Raw genomic sequence first — 18,317 nt, forward strand, 5'->3', positions numbered from 1 at the left:
GCAGATAACGATATCATTCGAGATTATTTTTGGCTAGGAGCGTGCTATGTGGTGAAGTTCTGCTTTTAGAGTGCAGTGCCCAAAACGGCGAATCCACCAGCCACGTCTGCGGGAGTCAGCCCCCGGAGCCTGCCGAAAGCCTGATTGGCCTGATCCTCATCCCAGTGCCGAAAACTGCGAATCGAATCATTCCAATCCACCAACCAGGTTCGTTTGTTTATTTCTAAAACTGCCGCCTCCGGGGTACGCCGAAAGCCTGATTGGCCTGAGCCTGATTGGCCTGATCCTCATTACCACACTCTTAAAAACGAACTTCACCACATAGCACGCTCCTAGTCAACCATAATCCCGGATGACAACGTTCTCGACCCTGATTTGTTGAAAACGGGAGGCGGTGCCTAATTTGTGCCATTATGCACGGCACAGAATACGCTCCGCCTCCCTTTTTCAACAAATCGGGAGAGAGAAGGTTGTCATTGGGGATGATGGCTGGCTAGTAGCGTGCTATGTGGTGAAGTTCATTTCTAACAGTGTAGTTTAGGCTGCCAAGGGGGACGTCGGACAAAGTAGGAGACACGGCAACAGAAACAGCTTACTCTCAACTGACGAATTTAATGCCTTAATTAATTAATTAATGACCTCGGCAGCCTAAACTAGTAATGTCACACCGACTACCCCAACTTAGCACTTTGGTACCTGATCCTCATCCCGGTTCCCAAACCGGCGAATCGAATCTTTCAAAACCAGCAACCACGTTTTTTTGTTTCTTTTTAAAACAGGCGTCTCCGGAGTCCGCAGAAAGCCTGATTAGCCTGATCCCCCCGGGACCCGCTAGAAAAAAAAAAAAAAAAAGAAGCTCACACACAAAAAAAAAGCCGAAAAAAAAAACAAAAGCGCACAAAGCTCCGACATTACACGTTTAAAAGGAACATGGTTTCGCTTTTGATTTTTTCTTAGTTCTATGGCAAGAATTGTTGTCGATGAACAACATGTTGAATAAATACAACAAACTACATTTAAGAAGTAGTATATGGGTGCGTTTTCCCCTGACAGTGCACTATTAATTTATTTATCATTAAGCAAATATATCAAAATTCAGCTTCAAAATACTTTTCAGCACAAGTGTTTTTGTCCCCCTGGCTTTCAAAACTTTTTTTAAAAGAAAGGATTCGAAAGATGCGAGGATTCGTAGAACCTTTCTTGGACTCGGATTTGGGAAATACTGGATTCATCCCATCCCAGTTTGTGATGATTCTTAATGCTGATGCCTTCTGCCAAATTTGAAGCATAGGACCGAGATAAACTCTATCTGGGGACGTCACAGTTTAACGATACGATCATGCATCATACGATGATGTACAACTCTATTGGGTTCTACGTTGCGCGGAAATGCATACTTGTAAAGATTGTAGAAAAAAACTTTGCCTAGTTACAGGTGTAGTTTAACTACTTACTTGAAAAAAGTAGTGAGATAGTAGTTTCAATTACTTTTTGAAAAGAAGTTAGCAGTTGCATTTTAACTACTTCGAGAGCAGTTAGTATGTCTGTTTGTCTCTCATTCGCGATCTTTAAAGCATCGGGGAAATATTGAATGGATGATGTAATAGACATTCAGGCCGAAACTTTTGTCAGGATACGGGGAGGGATAAATATGCACGATACGTAGCCTACACTCTTAAAAATGAACTTCACCGCATAGCACACTCCTAGCCAACCATCGTCTCGAATGATATCGTTTTCAACAGATCAGGGCAGGTAAACGGTATCATTCGAGATTATGGTTGGCTAGGAGCGTGCTATGCGGTGAAACTCATTTTTAAGAGTGTAGCTGTTACTCTGCCCATTTTACAGGTAATTTGGCGAAAAATGTGATGAAAAAAATCTCAGAAGCGATGCGTGACCTTCTCCTGAAACTAAGAAGGCCTTTTAGAGCAGTGGTTTGGTGAGCTAGGTTTGACCACGTTTCAAGTCACGGGGGGCCGTTGCCTCCCCCCCCCCTGGCTTCCAGAGACGTAGGGTTTCTGAGCTAAGAGAATGTAGTTGTGGGCGCAAAAATTCTGTCAGAATGCCAAACAGTCTACACCCCCCCCCTTTCTGGAAAAAATCCTGAGACGCCCATGGTTGAACTTATCAGTGCAGCTAGTATATCAGGTTACTGACGAGGTGGTTCGCTCACATCGGTGCAGGTGCAGAAAAATCTGTTTTTACGGCATCTGGGGCAAGCGAGGCAGGTGTTTCACCGAACCGGGTGTCCAGAGCAGCGGTGAGGACCGGTCGACAACCGGAGCGACCGATGCAAGCGACATCGTCGACAAGTACTGAAGTCCGACAGTCGTCCGGAAGATCGGTGCCAAAACTGGACTCTTTGATTCATCCATTGATGGCACCCACATCGAGAATACGCCCACGTAACACCTCTGGTTAGTTCGTTTTATGTCACTGCTTTCTGCTGAAGAGGAATGGAAGTGCTGGCATAGATACATTGCTGGCAAACAGGTCATAGATACATTGCGAAGCTGCGAAGAAGAAATAAATTTGAACTGTTATACCCCGATTACAGTCGATCCTCGATTTACGAAACCCTAGCTTTATGAACAGTACCGTGTCGGACAAAACAGCTCCCCTTCTTCATTCCAAATTTAAATTGGTGGAGCCCCTCGATCTGTGAATGATTTTTCTATGAACAGTACAACGTTCATAAGTCGGGTTGGCTGTACTAATCACTGAAAAAAAAAAAGGCTGTTCTGGGGATATTGTCAGAAGCGAAGGTACGACAGAACGTTGCGCCGCCCGGAGGGAAGTGAGAAAAAGGACAGGACTGAAAAACGGAGGGCACTCCCTCTCGCTCTCTTTTTCCCGTTCCCGATGGCGTCGGGAGGAGAAAATGTTGTTATCCAGTGTAATCAGTGTAATCCTTTAAATAAACCGTTTTTTCGAACCATCGCTCGACCCATCCGCTAACATGGCGACGAGGAGAAGCCACCGCATCACCGAGAACCTGGAAATCCTTCGCCGAATCGACTAAAACGTACATTCAACGCAAGAGTTGTCAACCACCACGAGGACCCGTACAACACACCGTGACCGCACCGTTAATGTAAGTTCGGCGTACGTCCTCCACACGTTGGCGTTACCCCGCCCGTTACTGAGAAACTGGCTATGGACGGAAAAGAAAATATCGTGAAGAAAGAAGAGACCGAGACAATGACCTCGCAAACATGGACGCCGCAAGCGATCTCGTCGGATTTGATCGGCATGCTGTCACACGCAGTTATTGGAATATCGCATCTTCTTGAGCAGCAGAACACAAACTTGCGTATCACGACGGCACCTGATTTGAGCTCAACTCTACCCGTCTACCATGGCTCAGATGCTGACTCGTTTAAAGAATGGAAGGCAGCAATCGAAAACATTTGGGACCGAGCGTCTTGGACAGACAGGACAGGACAGACGTCTCTAGGCTTAGAGGACGAGCACTGGAGTGGCACAAGGGAGAAGGTGATCCGCATCAAACATGGGAAACCTGGATTGCAGCACTTGAAAAGGAATTTGATGTACCACTCTTGTTTCGCCAGTGGGTGGCTCGTGTAGCAAGCCGAACGCAGCAGCACAATGAGCCTTTGGCAGACTACCTCTATGCACGTGTACGCTGGATCAAACGAGGAAACTACCAGCTGAGTGACCGAGATATAGTGGATTGGCTCATTGATGGTGTATCGAAACAGCAGCAAAAGCCAATGTTGGCAGCGTTCCACGAAACGCCTCGATCTCCGACCTTTTGAAGTATGCTCGCGAAATCGACAGGCAGAGCAACTACTTAACGAAGAAGTACCTTGACAGTGGTACGTACCAGGCAGCATCTACGACGAGAGGATTGTTCAATAATGTTGGTTTGTCAAAAGCAAGGCAAGCTCAAGAGAACCAGAGTACGAGCCTGACAGACAGAAGAAGGGAACAAGTCACACCTGCCATGATTGAGAAGCCAGAAATTGTCACTTCGGATATGTGCGCCGGATGTTACAAAACTGGACACCGTGCACGGGATTATGACTTGCCAGATACCCGCACTGAAGAGGAGAAAGCCGCAGCAGTGCAGCGAAGACTTCGAAGAAGCAGTCGAAGTTTTCACAACCAATGTCCCAGTAACATCCACAAGACAATCAACAGTGTAGTGTTTGCTACCGCAGGATCGAAGAGTGACTCTATTATCTTGCCTGCGAACGTAAATGGCATCGACACCACAGTACTTTGGGACAGTGGCTCAGCCATAACACTCATGACCAAAGACTTTGCTAATCATCACAACTTTCAACTTGCGCAAGCAACCGACATCGTACTTCACGGACCATTTGGAAACACCACTGAACCATTGGGTACGACACAAGCTACTATTCACATAGGCAGCGCCAGTGCCACTGTTGAAGTTTGCGTCACCGACACCTTGCCGCACGCGATCATTGTTGGAGTCGATTGGCGTCGAGCAGCACCTTACGACAGCATTGACCGCTGGGCTGAAGGCATGTATTCGGTTGAGTTGATATCGAAAACGAAATGCAAAAAACAGCAGCCAACACCAACTGCGCCACGAAACCCGGATGTGTCCTTCATAAGCGCCACAAGGAAAGCTACGCAGAACACCATCGCACGTGAGGCACGCCATTTCGACAAGGAAGTAAAGATAAATGTGGAGCCAGCACATAACGGGAAACACGACTTCACAGTCATCAGTTCAGTGACAAAGAAAGTGGACACAAGCACGGCAGCACCAGTTCCACTACTCCCATCATCAAACGAAATCGGATGCATCATCAACAATCTTCAAAATACTTCAGGGATAAACGAAGAAAACTTCGAGAAGGTAGAGGAAACTCTCCAAAAGCATGCAGACGTGTTCACAAAACCTGATGACCAGCTTGGACTCTGTACCGATACTGAGCACATCATCGAACTCGTCGACTCAACACCATTTCGTATGCAACCGTACACAATCTCGGAAGCAAACAGAGACTTCATTCGTAAAGAAGTTTGTGAGTGGCAAAAGAACGGCATTATCAGACCTTCAAGATCCCTCTACGCATCACCAGTTGTGGTTGTCGAACAGCCGAATCATGAAACGACACCCAAGCGTTTGTGTGTGGACTATAGGTTTCTGAATGCACGAACAAAGCCAAGGGCATACCCCATGCCACGAGTGGACTCTCTGATACGGAAAAAATCTGGCTCAAGGTTTTTCACAAAGCTTGATATCAAGAAGGCTTTTCTGAACATCCCTCTACGTGAAGAAGATGCACAAAAGGCGGCATTTATTACAGAAGGCCATTTGGAACCAGTTCGTATGCTGTTTGGACTTTCAACGGCACCCGCCACCATGCAGTCGGTGATGAACGATGGACTAAGAGACCTCATAGACACTGGACATGTCTCTGTGTCCACACCAACGATGAAGAACACCACATCGACCTTCTTGACACGACACTTCGTAGCATCAAAAACTTGGGTCTCCGTATTGACATCCGGAAGTACGCATCGTTTCACGTGAAGGCACAGCCATCGACCCGAGTCGTATAGCAGCAGTTGCAAACTACAAAGCACCACGGAGTAAGAAGGATGTGCGCTCTTTCTCAGGCTTTGCATCACATTATCGTAAATATATAAAGGACTTTGCAAAGATAGCCCGTCCGCTGAGTGAGCTCACCCGGAAAGATGCACTTCTTGCGTGGACACCAGAGTGCGAAGATGCAATGGAAACCATTAAACGGAAACTAACAGAGGCACCAATTCTGGCGAACTTCAACCCAGAACTCCCAGCGGAAGTGTACGTCGATGCTTCACAAACAGCATTTGGTGCTGTCCTCATTCAAATGCACGGACGTGAACCCAGAGTCATCGAGTACGCCAATAAAGAGCCAGCGGCTGATGAACACCAGCATTCGACAGATCTTGAGGCGATAGCGGCACACTGGGCCGTAACAGATAGGTTCCATCGCTACCTTCAGGATCTTCCACATTTCACGTTGTACACGGACAATTGGGCAGTCAGTCATCTGATGTCAAGAAAGAATCCACACTCTTAAAAATGAACTTCACCGCATAGCACGCTCCTAGCCAATCATCATCCAGAATGATATGGTTATCTGCCCTGATTTGTTGAAAACAGGAGGCGTACGCCATTTTTGTGACACTTATGCTGTTCATAATTGTCACAAAAAAGGCGTACGCCTCCCGTTTTCAACAAATCAGTGCAGATAACGATATCATTCGAGATAATGGTTGGCTAGGAGCGTGCTATGCGGTGAAGTTCATTTTTAAGAGTGCACACCGCCGATTTGCTAGAATTATCCTGGACCTTGCCTCCTACAACTTCACTGTGAAACATGTCTCTGGAAAGTGCAACGTAGCAGCCGACTCTCTGACCAGGGTACTCGCACCTGTCAACCATGTATTTGTCCTCCAAGCCCAAGATAGCAGACTGGGCCAAGCTCAAAGGAGTGACCCCGAACTGAATATGATCATCACACGCCTAGAACAAGATCAGGAAAACCACCAGCACACAGAGTTCCGACTCGTAAATGGAATTCTTCGGCACGTCACCGCAGATGGAAACAAGGAGACTCTTCGTGTAGTCGTACCGTCGTGTCTGAGGAGTGCAGTACTTGAATGCTACCATGACAAAGATGGACATAGTGATCCACAGAGAACTCTCGCCAAAGTTCAGAAGAGGTACTACTGGGTACGCATGAACAGGGATATAACAGATTACGTCAAGGGTTGCCAGACATGCCAGAAATATAATAGCCCAACTGGAGTTCAACCACGGATCCTTCACCCGGGGACACCACCACAAATGCCTTTTGAGCAAATCGCTGTCGACCACATTGGACCAATCAACAGCGCAGACAAAAACAAATACATCATAGCGGCAGTCGACGTGACTACTCGCTTTATTGTTACAACTTCGTCCCCGGATAAGTCAACCGAGTACATTGTGAAGTTTATAAACGACAAGATCGTCCACAGTTTTGGAACACCACGTGTAATCATTACAGACAATGACAAGGTAATGATTTCCAACGCCATGGCAAAGTATCTCGAAGACCACCACATCGAACATGTCATGTCAGTACCATACGCACCAGACACCAACGGGTTAGTCGGAAGGGCAAACGGAGAAGTTCTTTCCACCCTACGGAAAAGCATCAACCTCGACAGTGATAACTGGAACGCTTATTTAACAATGGCAACATTTCATGCAAATTGCCAAAGACATGCAGGCCTTGAAACGTCTCCTTTTGAGGTTCTATATAACTTCCAACCACGAAGAACGATTGACAACGAGCTGGACATCAGCAGTGATTCCATCGACAATGATATCGAAGTGCTACGCGACGAAGCAGCTTGGAACTTGGAAAGGTACCTGAGCATCATGAAGCAAAGATACGACGCCCGGCACAGACTGCTTACCTACCAGGTAAATGATGAACTTTGGTATTCGTCGGGTACACGTCAGAGCAAATTGGGCCCACTGTACGATGGACCATACCGAATATCAAATATAACTGACGGAGCTCCCTACATCACAAGGGACCTCCCTAACGGGAAACAGGATACAAGGACAGCAACGTCAATGCAGTTGAAGATGTTTCGCAAACAGCCAGACTTCGACGCAGCTGTTAGCATGCAGTCGTTAACGGAAGTGTACCACAGACTGATCAACTCGCAACGGGATGAGCAACCACTTGGTTCACATCTAGAGGAAGAACTGGTCAACTTGCAACCGGTCCCAACCACTTGAACCACGTCCCGACCAGCATCTTCACAACGAACCAAACTCTCGATTGCCTTACGACACACCACCACGACATTCAACACGCGCGAAGCGCCTACCCTGCCGGCTTAGGGATTACGTCACCACTGATGACTATTGCGAGGACGCAAAGTCCTAAAGGTGGGAGGTGTCAGAAGCGAAGATACGACGGAACGTTGCGCCGCCCGGATGGAAGTGAGAAAAAGGGCAGGACTGAAAACGGAGGGCACTCTCTCTCGCTCTCTTTTTCCCGTTCCCGATGGCGTCGGGAGGAGAAATGTTGTTATTCAGTGTAATCAGTGTAATCCTCTAAATAAACCGTTTTTTCGAACCATCGCTCGACCCATCCGCTAACAATATCCCTTTCTAGGCAAAGTATGAAGTGAATAAATGTCTGCTATCTGAAGCTCTGATCCCTAGAGTTCTTTGTAGACTTTGCGAAATACCAAACCAGAATGTTTTCCTCAGCTGTCTTATGCTCAGCTCTATTCGCGACTCCAGCGAAGCCATATCCACCTGACGGCGATTTTGAAAAGCTGCGAGTGGAGGCCCGAGAGGGTGTCCGGACAGGGAAGCGGTACGGCGGTTTACGTTTCTCTTGCTTATGGACAGGATGCCGGCAACAAAGAATGTATCGAAACCGAAAAGAGGAATGTTGTACTGCTGATGTCTTCTCAGCCTGTTGGAAATACCCCACATTTTCTTAGTTTCCTAATCAAGAAGAACGGAAGTCTTATGTGTCGACCCGTCGCACGACTTTCCTGACCATCTCTGTCACCACGATTTTATCTTAGTAACCTTAGAAATACAGAACCAGCAACCGGCATTTCTTTGTCGTGTTTACATGTATGCATTTTCAGACAGAGACGGTACTAATGCGGGGTAGACAAGCATCCACTGTGGATGGTGTCTGGGAGAGAAAGCTTCTGTCTGGTGCCGCATACGTATCAACGAATGACTCCCAAAGATAAAAATAATGTCAGTCATATGGTCATATGTGAATACCAAGAGCAGCGTAGAAAACGAATGATTACTTCACTTTGTCAGAGCATCTCTTGCGGCGCTCAGATGTTTACTTTACCGCATAGCACACCCTGCGCCAACCATTGCGACGAATGATAGGGTTATCGCTTCTGATTCGAAGAAAGACCGGGGCGTACGCCTTTTTGTGTCAATTTGGATACATAATTCACACAAAAAGGCGTACGCCTCCCTCTCTCATCGAATGAGAAGAGTATCATTTGCAATACCCTATCATTCGTGGCAATGGTTGGCGCAGAGCGTGCTATGCGATGAATTTCAGTTTTTAGAGTGTACTGTTGATGATTTCCAAAGATGTGATGACCAACTAACTAACTGAACTAAGGAGAAATGAGCTACCATGTTGGAAAAGAAGCACCGCATAGTTTACGCTTGCAAAATACGTCCATCTCTTGGCGTTATGACGAAAGAAATATGTCGGTAAGCAGCAAAACGACATCTAAACAAAGTCAAATGACCACAAAATGACGTTTTCTATGACGTGCGACCAGCACAAGATGGCAGTTTTTTCCAACAGCACCCGCTTGAGGGTAGTGACAACAATGGCGGGTTTATGTCACCCCTGTGTTATACATAGTAGACTTATCTCGAACCTCATTTCCTTGACCATTATGTAGAGTTGGGCTAGTTGGCACGAATTACTGGAAGAAAACAGTGCAAGAATACGAGTACAGAGGGACATGATACAAGCCTCCCTCTCGTCGTCGTCTTGCGCTGTTTTTCTTCCACTCATTTCCTTCGTCCATGGTCGGGCCTATAAAGTCGGGCATATATAGTCAGCTTCCCGCTACACACCCAAAATGCTCCGTCATAATTTTGCCTTTCTTGGATGTGTATATTCACGAAATAAAGGTAGTTGAGTACAATACGATGAAAGTAACATGAAAGGAACTATGAGAGCAACGCATCCTGAGACTATCGTCCACCTTACCCTTGTCTAGCTTTTCATTGTTTTGCAGTGCACTCACGGAAAGTTGCCCTAACGATCTGTTCCTTACATTCCAGGAGCTGCGTCTGCCAAGGAAGGGCAACAGGTGAGGGGTTTTCCAGTTATTTTTTATCCCTAGTAACTGCTTCGCCCTTTTCCAGGTGCCTCCGAAGACAACTACGGAAGATCATTGCAAGACCGATAACTGCAAAATGCAGTAATATAAGGCGTATTTTAAAGTTGCGCTAGCCATATATGCGCAAGAAAATATCTCACTTGGGAGCGCTGGGGAAGTTATTACCAGATGTAACTAATACTGATATTAAAGTCCTTGTTAATGTGGAAACGGATATGACCATGCCAGCTGGTGTGCTGAATGTAGAACCATGTCGCTGAGTTGGGGAAGAAAATAAAACCAACTTGTTAATGTGTCTCAACTTTAAGAGAATAGCGTTATGCTGACATCTGAATCGTAAACAAATGCTGCCTGTAAACGTCAACTTGGTGTATATCATTTACAGCCAGTATCCTAGCTGTCCTTTATCGCTAGTACCGGACGCAACACGTCACCTCTAGCTCTTAGATGACTATCACCTGAACGACGACAGGGAACGAGAGCATAAGTATGACAGACGTAGCGACGAGAAACAGATACACTGACGGGGGGACAAAATACGGTGAAAGTCACTAGAGCAGTATCACAGCGAGAAACACGTTTCGGGAGTGGCTCTGTGGCGACATTGCTTGGTTGGGGGATTTCACCTACGTTTCTCTCTCCAAATCCACTAGCAAAAGTGTGATGGGGTACCCTCCCCCACTCTGGCTACGCCATTGTTATGAATCCTGAATTTTCGAACAAGGAACAAGCTTAAGAATATCCTGCCTTTTTCTTACTCAGATTTATTAACCTGGTGCATGTCATCATTCACATGCCACACCACACCACACATAACGCCACGGTCCTTCGATGGGGTTCCCGGTCTAATGGAGTATAGGAAGGACACTCATATGTCACTTTGGGGCGGCACTTTCAAATATACACGCATAGCGAGAAGGGCAAGGAGAAAAGGATGTGGCTTCCACTAAAGAAAACACTTTTGATGATAGCCCTCAATATAATTCATGAACACATCACAGCTGGAGCTGAGAAGAATCGTATCTAGAGTACAGTTAAATAACCTTCATGCAAGTTAAGACTAACAGTAACGATGACATTGAGCAAGATTGGCAAAGGCGAATCAATGCTAGAACATCATTAGAAACTAGTTCGAAAATGTTGACTAAGTCAAACATCGTCATGCCAAACACATGCAACAAACATATGCTATACGTGCAGCCAAAGAGCTCCGGCTATATATTATTACAAGCTCGCAGGGAGGGTTCGAAGTCCGTTCTGTCCAAACCCGTCAGACATAATTCTCCTTGCACTTACGCACGTGTCCACGCCCGGCCCAATAGCGTCCTCTTTATCCACCGCAACACTATTCTCCCTCCTCCCCCGGTTGCGGTTGACGGTGGCATCCCGCGTCGCGCACAGCTGGCGCGGCGGAAGCTCCTCGGTATGGTGCCAAACGGTCTGCGTGGACGACTAGAGCTCTGGATCGTCCCGGCAGCTTGATGCGGTACACCACGTCGTTGAGCCGCTTCATTATTACGTAGGGTCCTTGCCAGGGACGCTGCAATTTCGGCGAGAGCCCACGTTTCCGCGTAGGGTTATATAACCAAACGGACTGCCCTTCCGAGAATCCGCCGCCAGACGCTTTCAAGTCACAGTGTGTCTTCATGCGGGTGAAGGCTTGTTGCATATGGTGCCTGGCAAACCTGTGGACAATCTCCAGTCGTGAGCGCAGTGTATGAAGGTAGGCCGAGGCGCTGGTTGCGGTATGCTCACTATCTGGAGTCGACGCAAGGGCTAAGTCGCTTGGAAGACGCAATTCGCGGCCAGTAAGCATCATTGCCGGCGTTTCCCGGGTGGCTTCGTGGGGTGCTGTCCGGTAGGACAACAGGAAGAGAGGAATGAGATCGTCCCAGTTCTTCTGGTTCTCGGCCACGAATAGGCAAATGTGCTGCAGTATCGTACGGTTGAACCTCTCAACCATACCGTCAGACTGTGGATGTAACGGCGTAGTGAGAGTCTTCGCGATGCCAAGGTACCTGCACATGTCGTGGAAGACCTGTGACTCGAAGTTACGACCCTGGTCCGAGTGTGGTTGCATGGGAGCCCCGAAACGGGCTACTCATTCGGTCACTAGCGCTTCCGTCACTGTAACCGCCTCTTGGTTCGGGAGTGCGTACGCCTCGGGCCACTTAGTGAAGTACCGGCCTCGGTGGCTTAGTCGGTAGCGTGTTCGCTTGCTGATCCCGAGATCGCGGGTTCGAACCCGGCCGAGGACGCCAGCAACTTGGTGGCAGGGTACAAGTTGCTTAGACACGCCGTCTTCCGCGAGGGACGTTAAATACGGGGTGCCGTGTGATGAGCTTTCATCGCACGTTAAAGAACCCTCAGGTGGGCAAAAGCAATCCACAGACCGACCGCTGTGGCGTCGCTCATGATCTCAGTTGTCTCGCGACGTAAACCCCCAATTATAATATATACTTAGTGAAGTAGTCCATGACAACAAGGACGTACCTGTTTGCCACGTGTTGTCATTGGTAAGGGTCCTGAAATGTCCAGGGCCACTCTCTCAAATGGTACTCCGGAAACACATTCTTGGAGCTTTGATCTTGTTTGGGTGCGTGGTCCTTTCCGAGATCCGCAGAGGTCGCAAGACCGGCACCATTCTTCTACGTCCCTCCGGTATTCCAGCCAATAGTACCGTGCACGAATCTTTGCAAGGGTCTTGTTAACACCGAAGTGGCCTCCTGCAGCACTGCTGTGCATCATACGTAGGACATTCGGCCTGAACACCGCGGGCAGTGTGAGCTGCCTCCGTGCGGTTCGCCCGTCTGCCGATTTCCATATGCGATGCAGCAGATCGTCATGTACCTCAAGTGATCCCAAAATAGCCCAGTAGCTCTTGAGTTGTTCCGATTCCCGTGAGACTTCCGCCCACGATGGACGTGATCCATTCTTCTTCCAGGCAAGGATAGGACCAATGTCTGGATCCGCTTCCTGCGCTCCACGCATCTTGTCGCGGCTGACTTCGTTGTCGATACGAACAGCGCAGGTGACATGCGCCTGTGAGATAGAGACCGGTGTTTGGGTGGCATGCTGAGCGCAGTGGTGGCCGCCGGTGCTGGCACAAGGCAACCTCGACAATGCGTCCGCGTTGCTATGGTCCCGCTCGCGACGGTGTTGGGACGTAAAGTCGTACTCTTGTAGCGTCTGAATCCAGCGCGCGACTTGTCCTTCAGGGTTGCGGAAGGTGAGCAGCCACTGGAGTGCAGCGTGATCAGTCCTGAGTGTAAAGTGGCGCCCATAAAGCTAATGATGGAAATGCTGTACCGATTTGACTACGGCCAACAATTCTTTCCGTGTCACACAGTAGTTCCTCTCCGGTTTTCGAAGTGCCCGGATGAAGCATGCCACCATCTTCTCCTCGCATTCCTGCACCTGCGACAGGACGGCCGCTATGCCGGTCTGGCTAGCGTCAGTGTCCAAGATAAATGGAGCGTCCGCCAGGGGGAACGCTAGTGCTGGTGGCTCCGTTAGGCATGATTTCAGCGAATGAACGCTTGGTTGCAAGCGGGTGGCCAATCAAAGGCGCGTACCTTGTTGAGCAACTGGTAGAGGGGATCAGCTAATTCCGCGAAATGCGGAACAAAGCGACGATAATAGGAGCAGAAACCGAGAAACGTTCTGAGGGCAGGCTTGTCTGTTGGCACAGGCCAGGACTGGATGCATTCAACTTTTGCTGCGTCAGCTTGCACTCCAGCTGGTGAAACACGGTGTCCCAGGTAGACGATGGAAGGCTTGAGAAACTTGCACTTTTTAGGATTGAGCTTCAGATGAACCGTACGTAGTCTGTGAAAGACCCGCCGCAAGCGATTTATGTGCTCATCCAATGTCCTGCTGTGTACGATGATGTCGTCCATATATACCGAGAAGACCTCAGGAGGTAGCCCAGACAAGACAGTTTCCATAAGTCGTTGGAACGTCGCAGGCGCATTGCATAAGCCGAATGGCATAACTTTAAATTGCCACAGTCCTCGGCCTGTGGTGAATGCCGTCTTCTCCTGTCCTCCGGGGCTACTTCAACCTGCCGATAACCGCTGCGTAAGTCCAGGGTGGAGAACCACGTCGCACCTACCAACGCATGTAAAGTGTCGTCAATGCGGGGCAATGGATAAGAGTCCTTCTTCGTAACTTCATTTAGGCGCCGGTAGTCCACACAAAATCGTGTGGAACCGTCCTTTTTGACGAGCATTATGGGCGATGCCCAGGGACTACAAGAGGGCTCGATCACTTCTTGACTCCTCATGTCTTGGATGAGCTGGTCGACTTCCCTGAGGCTACTCAGTGGTAGTCGTCGGGGCACCTGCTTGATGGGACGTGCGGTACCAGTGTCGATACGGTGCGAAGCGGCGGTGGTCCTGCCAAGGTCAGCGGCAGCAAACGAGAAAACATCGTGAAAGAAAGAGGGAGCGTATCTTCTGTTTGTGGCTCTGTGAAAGCACCGGCTCCGTACTGTTGACAAGCTCGTCGATATAGCTAGCTAGACATGAATCACCAAAGGCGGAGGGATCTGCGGCACTGTCTTCTCTGGTAGCGGGATGTATCTCCACGACTTGACTACACCTCGCTAAGCGTTGTCCTCGCTGAAGCACAATGGGTGAGGGAGTCACGTTGAGGATACGGATTGGTACCAATGCATGAGCGTGACGAACCAGGCTGCGAGCAACGATGATGCCAGCGGTTGGAGGCCCTTCCAAGCACTGCTCGACAACGGAGACCTTGCATAGTTGCTCGGGCGGCGCCGTTCCGGGAACAATTACTTCGGCATACGGTGGCATATGATACGAGTCCATTATTAATCGACCAAACATCAAACATACAATAATGCGTTCCTTGACATAGTCATGGTGACTATGTCAAGGAACGCATTATTGTATGTTTGATGTTTGGTCGATTAATAATGGACTCGTATCATATGCATGTTCCACAACTGAATGGAACATCAGTTTTTTAAGCACTAAATTTTTTTTATTGATTTCCAGAGGGCTACACGTTTTTTCCTGTTTTGGGTTTTCAGGGACCCACAACTGGTCGACATAGAACAAATCGTATGTGGTCAGTATAGGACCCTCTATGACCCCTACATAACCTACATTCAGTACCACACGTAACCTCCACATTCTCCGTATAGGGCCTCATGGCTCCTACATGGTCCTACATGGCTCCTCCATGGGCTCCTATAAAATAATCCCATAATTACCTACACGGAAGTTGTAAAGCTTCCTACATAATTTTATGCTGTGCTTATCAATCCCAAAATTCGCGGTCACCCCCCCCCCCCCCCCCCCCCGCCGGCGCAGTCCGCCACTATGCTCAGCCGCTATGCGGAAAGCGCCCTTACAGGATGTGAATTCAATTGTAGACCGTGTTGATGCAAATTAACAGCAAAACAGAATAAAATTTTTAAGATGTCATTGTCTAATAGAAAATAACACCATGTAAAGAACCCCTGGAGACACGAAAGGCGCTAGCAGAATATAAACCTAGTGCACCCTGGCCAAATGAATTTTAATACATTGCGCCTATGGGGATTCCGTCGATTTTTGCACAACGCTCATGTTTAGGCTACGATTTTTCGACAAAGACAGTCAAATTCTGGAAATGTCATCGCCAATATTTGTTCTGTACGTCCTCCAGGCCACATACCAACCACGGCACGACGTGTCAGTGTTAATTCTGATGCACCCAGGGCCTTCAAAGTTGCGACTCAGACAGGGTTCTCCTCCTAGGCGCTCGACGGACTAAGTCCCAGTATTATCGAAACACGCATGCGCTGAGACTGTATGGCTTGTCTGAAGGAGTTCGAAAGGCGAATGGTCATTTTTTCCAGAACTTGAAAAGGCTGACAGATTAGACAACTTTATGTTGAGTGAGTAATATACAAATGATACCGTTTTGTATTTTATATCGCTTTTATATGAAACTATACAACTTTATAAAACTGAATTTCGAGTGCCGTTTTGGAAGTGATTTTGTCAAACGCGACCTTTCAAGGTGCAACAGGAGAACAAGATACGGGGTTCAAACCCCGTGATCTTACTTTCTCATATACATATAACAAAATCAGCTTAGGACATCTTTGATATTATTTTTGTATCAAATTATATTAAGCCACGAAGTTGATGAAATTGCCTATTTGGCCATTTCGAGTGCCATTTTGGAAGCAATTTTGTCAAACGCGACCTCTCAGGGTGCAACAGGGGAGTAAGATACGGAGTTCAAACCGCGTGATCGTACTTTAACTAATACATACTACAAAATCAGCGTAGGACATCGCTAATATTATATTTATGTCAAATGGTATTAAGTCCCGAAGTTGACGAAATTGGCCACTTGGCCATTTTGAGTGCCGTTTTGGAAGCGATTTTGTTAAATGCGACCTCTCAGGGTGCAACAGGGGAACAAGGTACGGGGTTCAAACCCCGTGATTTTTCTTTCATATATACATATTACAAAATTAGCTTAGGACATCTTTAATAATATTTTGATATCAAATGATATTAAGCCCCGAAGTTGACGAAATTGGCCATTTTGCCATTTCGAGTGCCGTTTCGGAAGCGATTTTGTCAAACGCGACCTCTCAGGGTGCAACAGGGGAACAAGATACGTGGTTCAAACCCCGTGATCTTACTTTCACATATGCATACTACAAAATATTATGTTATGATATTTACCCCTCACCCCTTCACCCCTCTTACACTAACATAGGTGTAAAAAAGTTTAGTGTGTAGGAGGTGCACGGGCTCACCATTTCTCGGTCTACCGATTTGTCCGCTGTATGAATTTTGCAACATTCCGAGCGATGCAGGGAGCTGGTGCGCGGCAGTCAAGTGGGAAGGTACAGGCGTTTTTACCGTCTGGCGAACCGGTTACCGCATCATATTTTTTCGGTTCAGTTCCGCGGTTCGTTCAAGGGGAGAGAAAAATGTTTACGCTTCGGTTGGGGTTTGGTTCGGCAAAAAATAACGGTTTTTGCAGTTTTCGGTTACGGTCCAATTCCGGTTTCGACCCCTGGGTATGAGCAGTGGCAACGTCGTTATTTCTCGGGTTCCCCGAATATGTGCATTGAGCCTTACTCTACTAACGCATATTTTTATAATGTTTCGCAGTATACTCCGGAAAAGCCCAGACGCTGGTTGTTCGGCAGACGTGTATTCTCTGACCTCCAGCTGTGAAGTCAGTTAATACAGAAGAAAGAAGGAAATCACTGAAGAGGTTAGCCAGCTTGAGGACTCGAACCGACATCTTCTGGATTACCGGACCAGAGGGCTCTACCAATTGAGCTAAGCTAACACTTTTTTTAATAACATTTTATTTTACACTGTTACAGTTCAAGACGTATGTATAAGCTAACACCTCCCGAGGAGCGACTTCCAAGGGTGCGCCATATGAAGGTGCGAACCAACCACTCTCTCACTCACCCACCTTTCTTAGGCACTTGATGCTTTGTATGTGTTTGTCCTTTCTATGTGTTCCAGCCTCAGAACGTCAACTGCCATGATGTTCAGTTAACACTTCATGAAGATATGATCCCGCTGCGGATATACAGGCCTTCGCTTTGAGGGTGAAAGCGTTCCAGTTTTGTCGGATGCGTCGCGTCAACGAAACAACAGGTGACCTTCTTCTAATCGCTGCTCCATTATTCAAGCAGTTTATCAACAACCGCCGTGCTTTCTTTTTTTTTTTGTTTTGTTTTTTTTTTGCTTTTTTTTTCTGAATGGTGTCTTGTCACTGTGCAATTTAATGAGCGATGCTGCGTGGCTTAGGAAGCCCAGTTCGATCAGCGGGAGTGACGTCAAGATATCAGTGTGACGTAGCGAGCAGTCCGAGCTCATTTATCACGCTGAAAATTTGTCTGCCACAGGGAAGACGGCACGCTCATTCAAGTGCACCCACGGCGGTCAGCCAACATCACGAAGTGTCGCCATCCTCTCTTATTCAGCAGTGAGCGCTCTGACCGAAGTGAGGGTCTTTCGAAGGCAAATCGTGGACAAGTCACCAACAGGCATTTTTTTTTTTTCTCTCTCTCTCTCTCTTTTCTTGTGCAAGAAGACAACGTACAATACCACGCGTGCAAAAGCGAAAATTCTAGCTTTCATTACCTTTATTAGTCCTTTCGATGAACACACTGGACTAGTTGTGTCATAGCTGCGTTGACAAACTGACTTCAAACAGTAGGTAAAAACGATGGCCGAGGAACTGTCAGAAACGTTTTCTCAACTTCCGTTCAACTCTGTGGTATTCGGTCCTAACGACAACAGCAACAACGATGTTCATCTTCAAAGCAACAGACGATACAGCGGACAAACGAACTGGTCAAACAACGAAGAGAAGAAGCAACGATCCATCAAATAATGAACGGAGAAACG

General features: G+C 47.5%; 1 protein-coding gene across 1 annotated transcript in view; it reads left to right on the forward strand.

Moving 5' to 3' along the window:
- LOC135399524 (myosin-14-like) overlaps positions 1-10,123 on the forward strand; it is a 33,295-nt gene extending 23,172 nt beyond the window's left edge. The window contains exons 11-13 of the mRNA XM_064631268.1: positions 2,187-2,420; positions 9,851-9,879; positions 9,935-10,123. Coding sequence (XP_064487338.1) covers positions 2,187-2,420; positions 9,851-9,879; positions 9,935-9,994 — 323 coding nt within the window. The 3' untranslated portion in view covers positions 9,995-10,123. The remainder of the gene's footprint in view (positions 1-2,186; positions 2,421-9,850; positions 9,880-9,934) is intronic.
- The last annotated feature ends 8,194 nt before the right edge of the window (positions 10,124-18,317 follow it).

Source organism: Ornithodoros turicata, chromosome 7 (genome assembly GCF_037126465.1).
Source record: "Ornithodoros turicata isolate Travis chromosome 7, ASM3712646v1, whole genome shotgun sequence".
In the NCBI taxonomy this organism is placed as follows: domain Eukaryota; kingdom Metazoa; phylum Arthropoda; class Arachnida; order Ixodida; family Argasidae; genus Ornithodoros; species Ornithodoros turicata.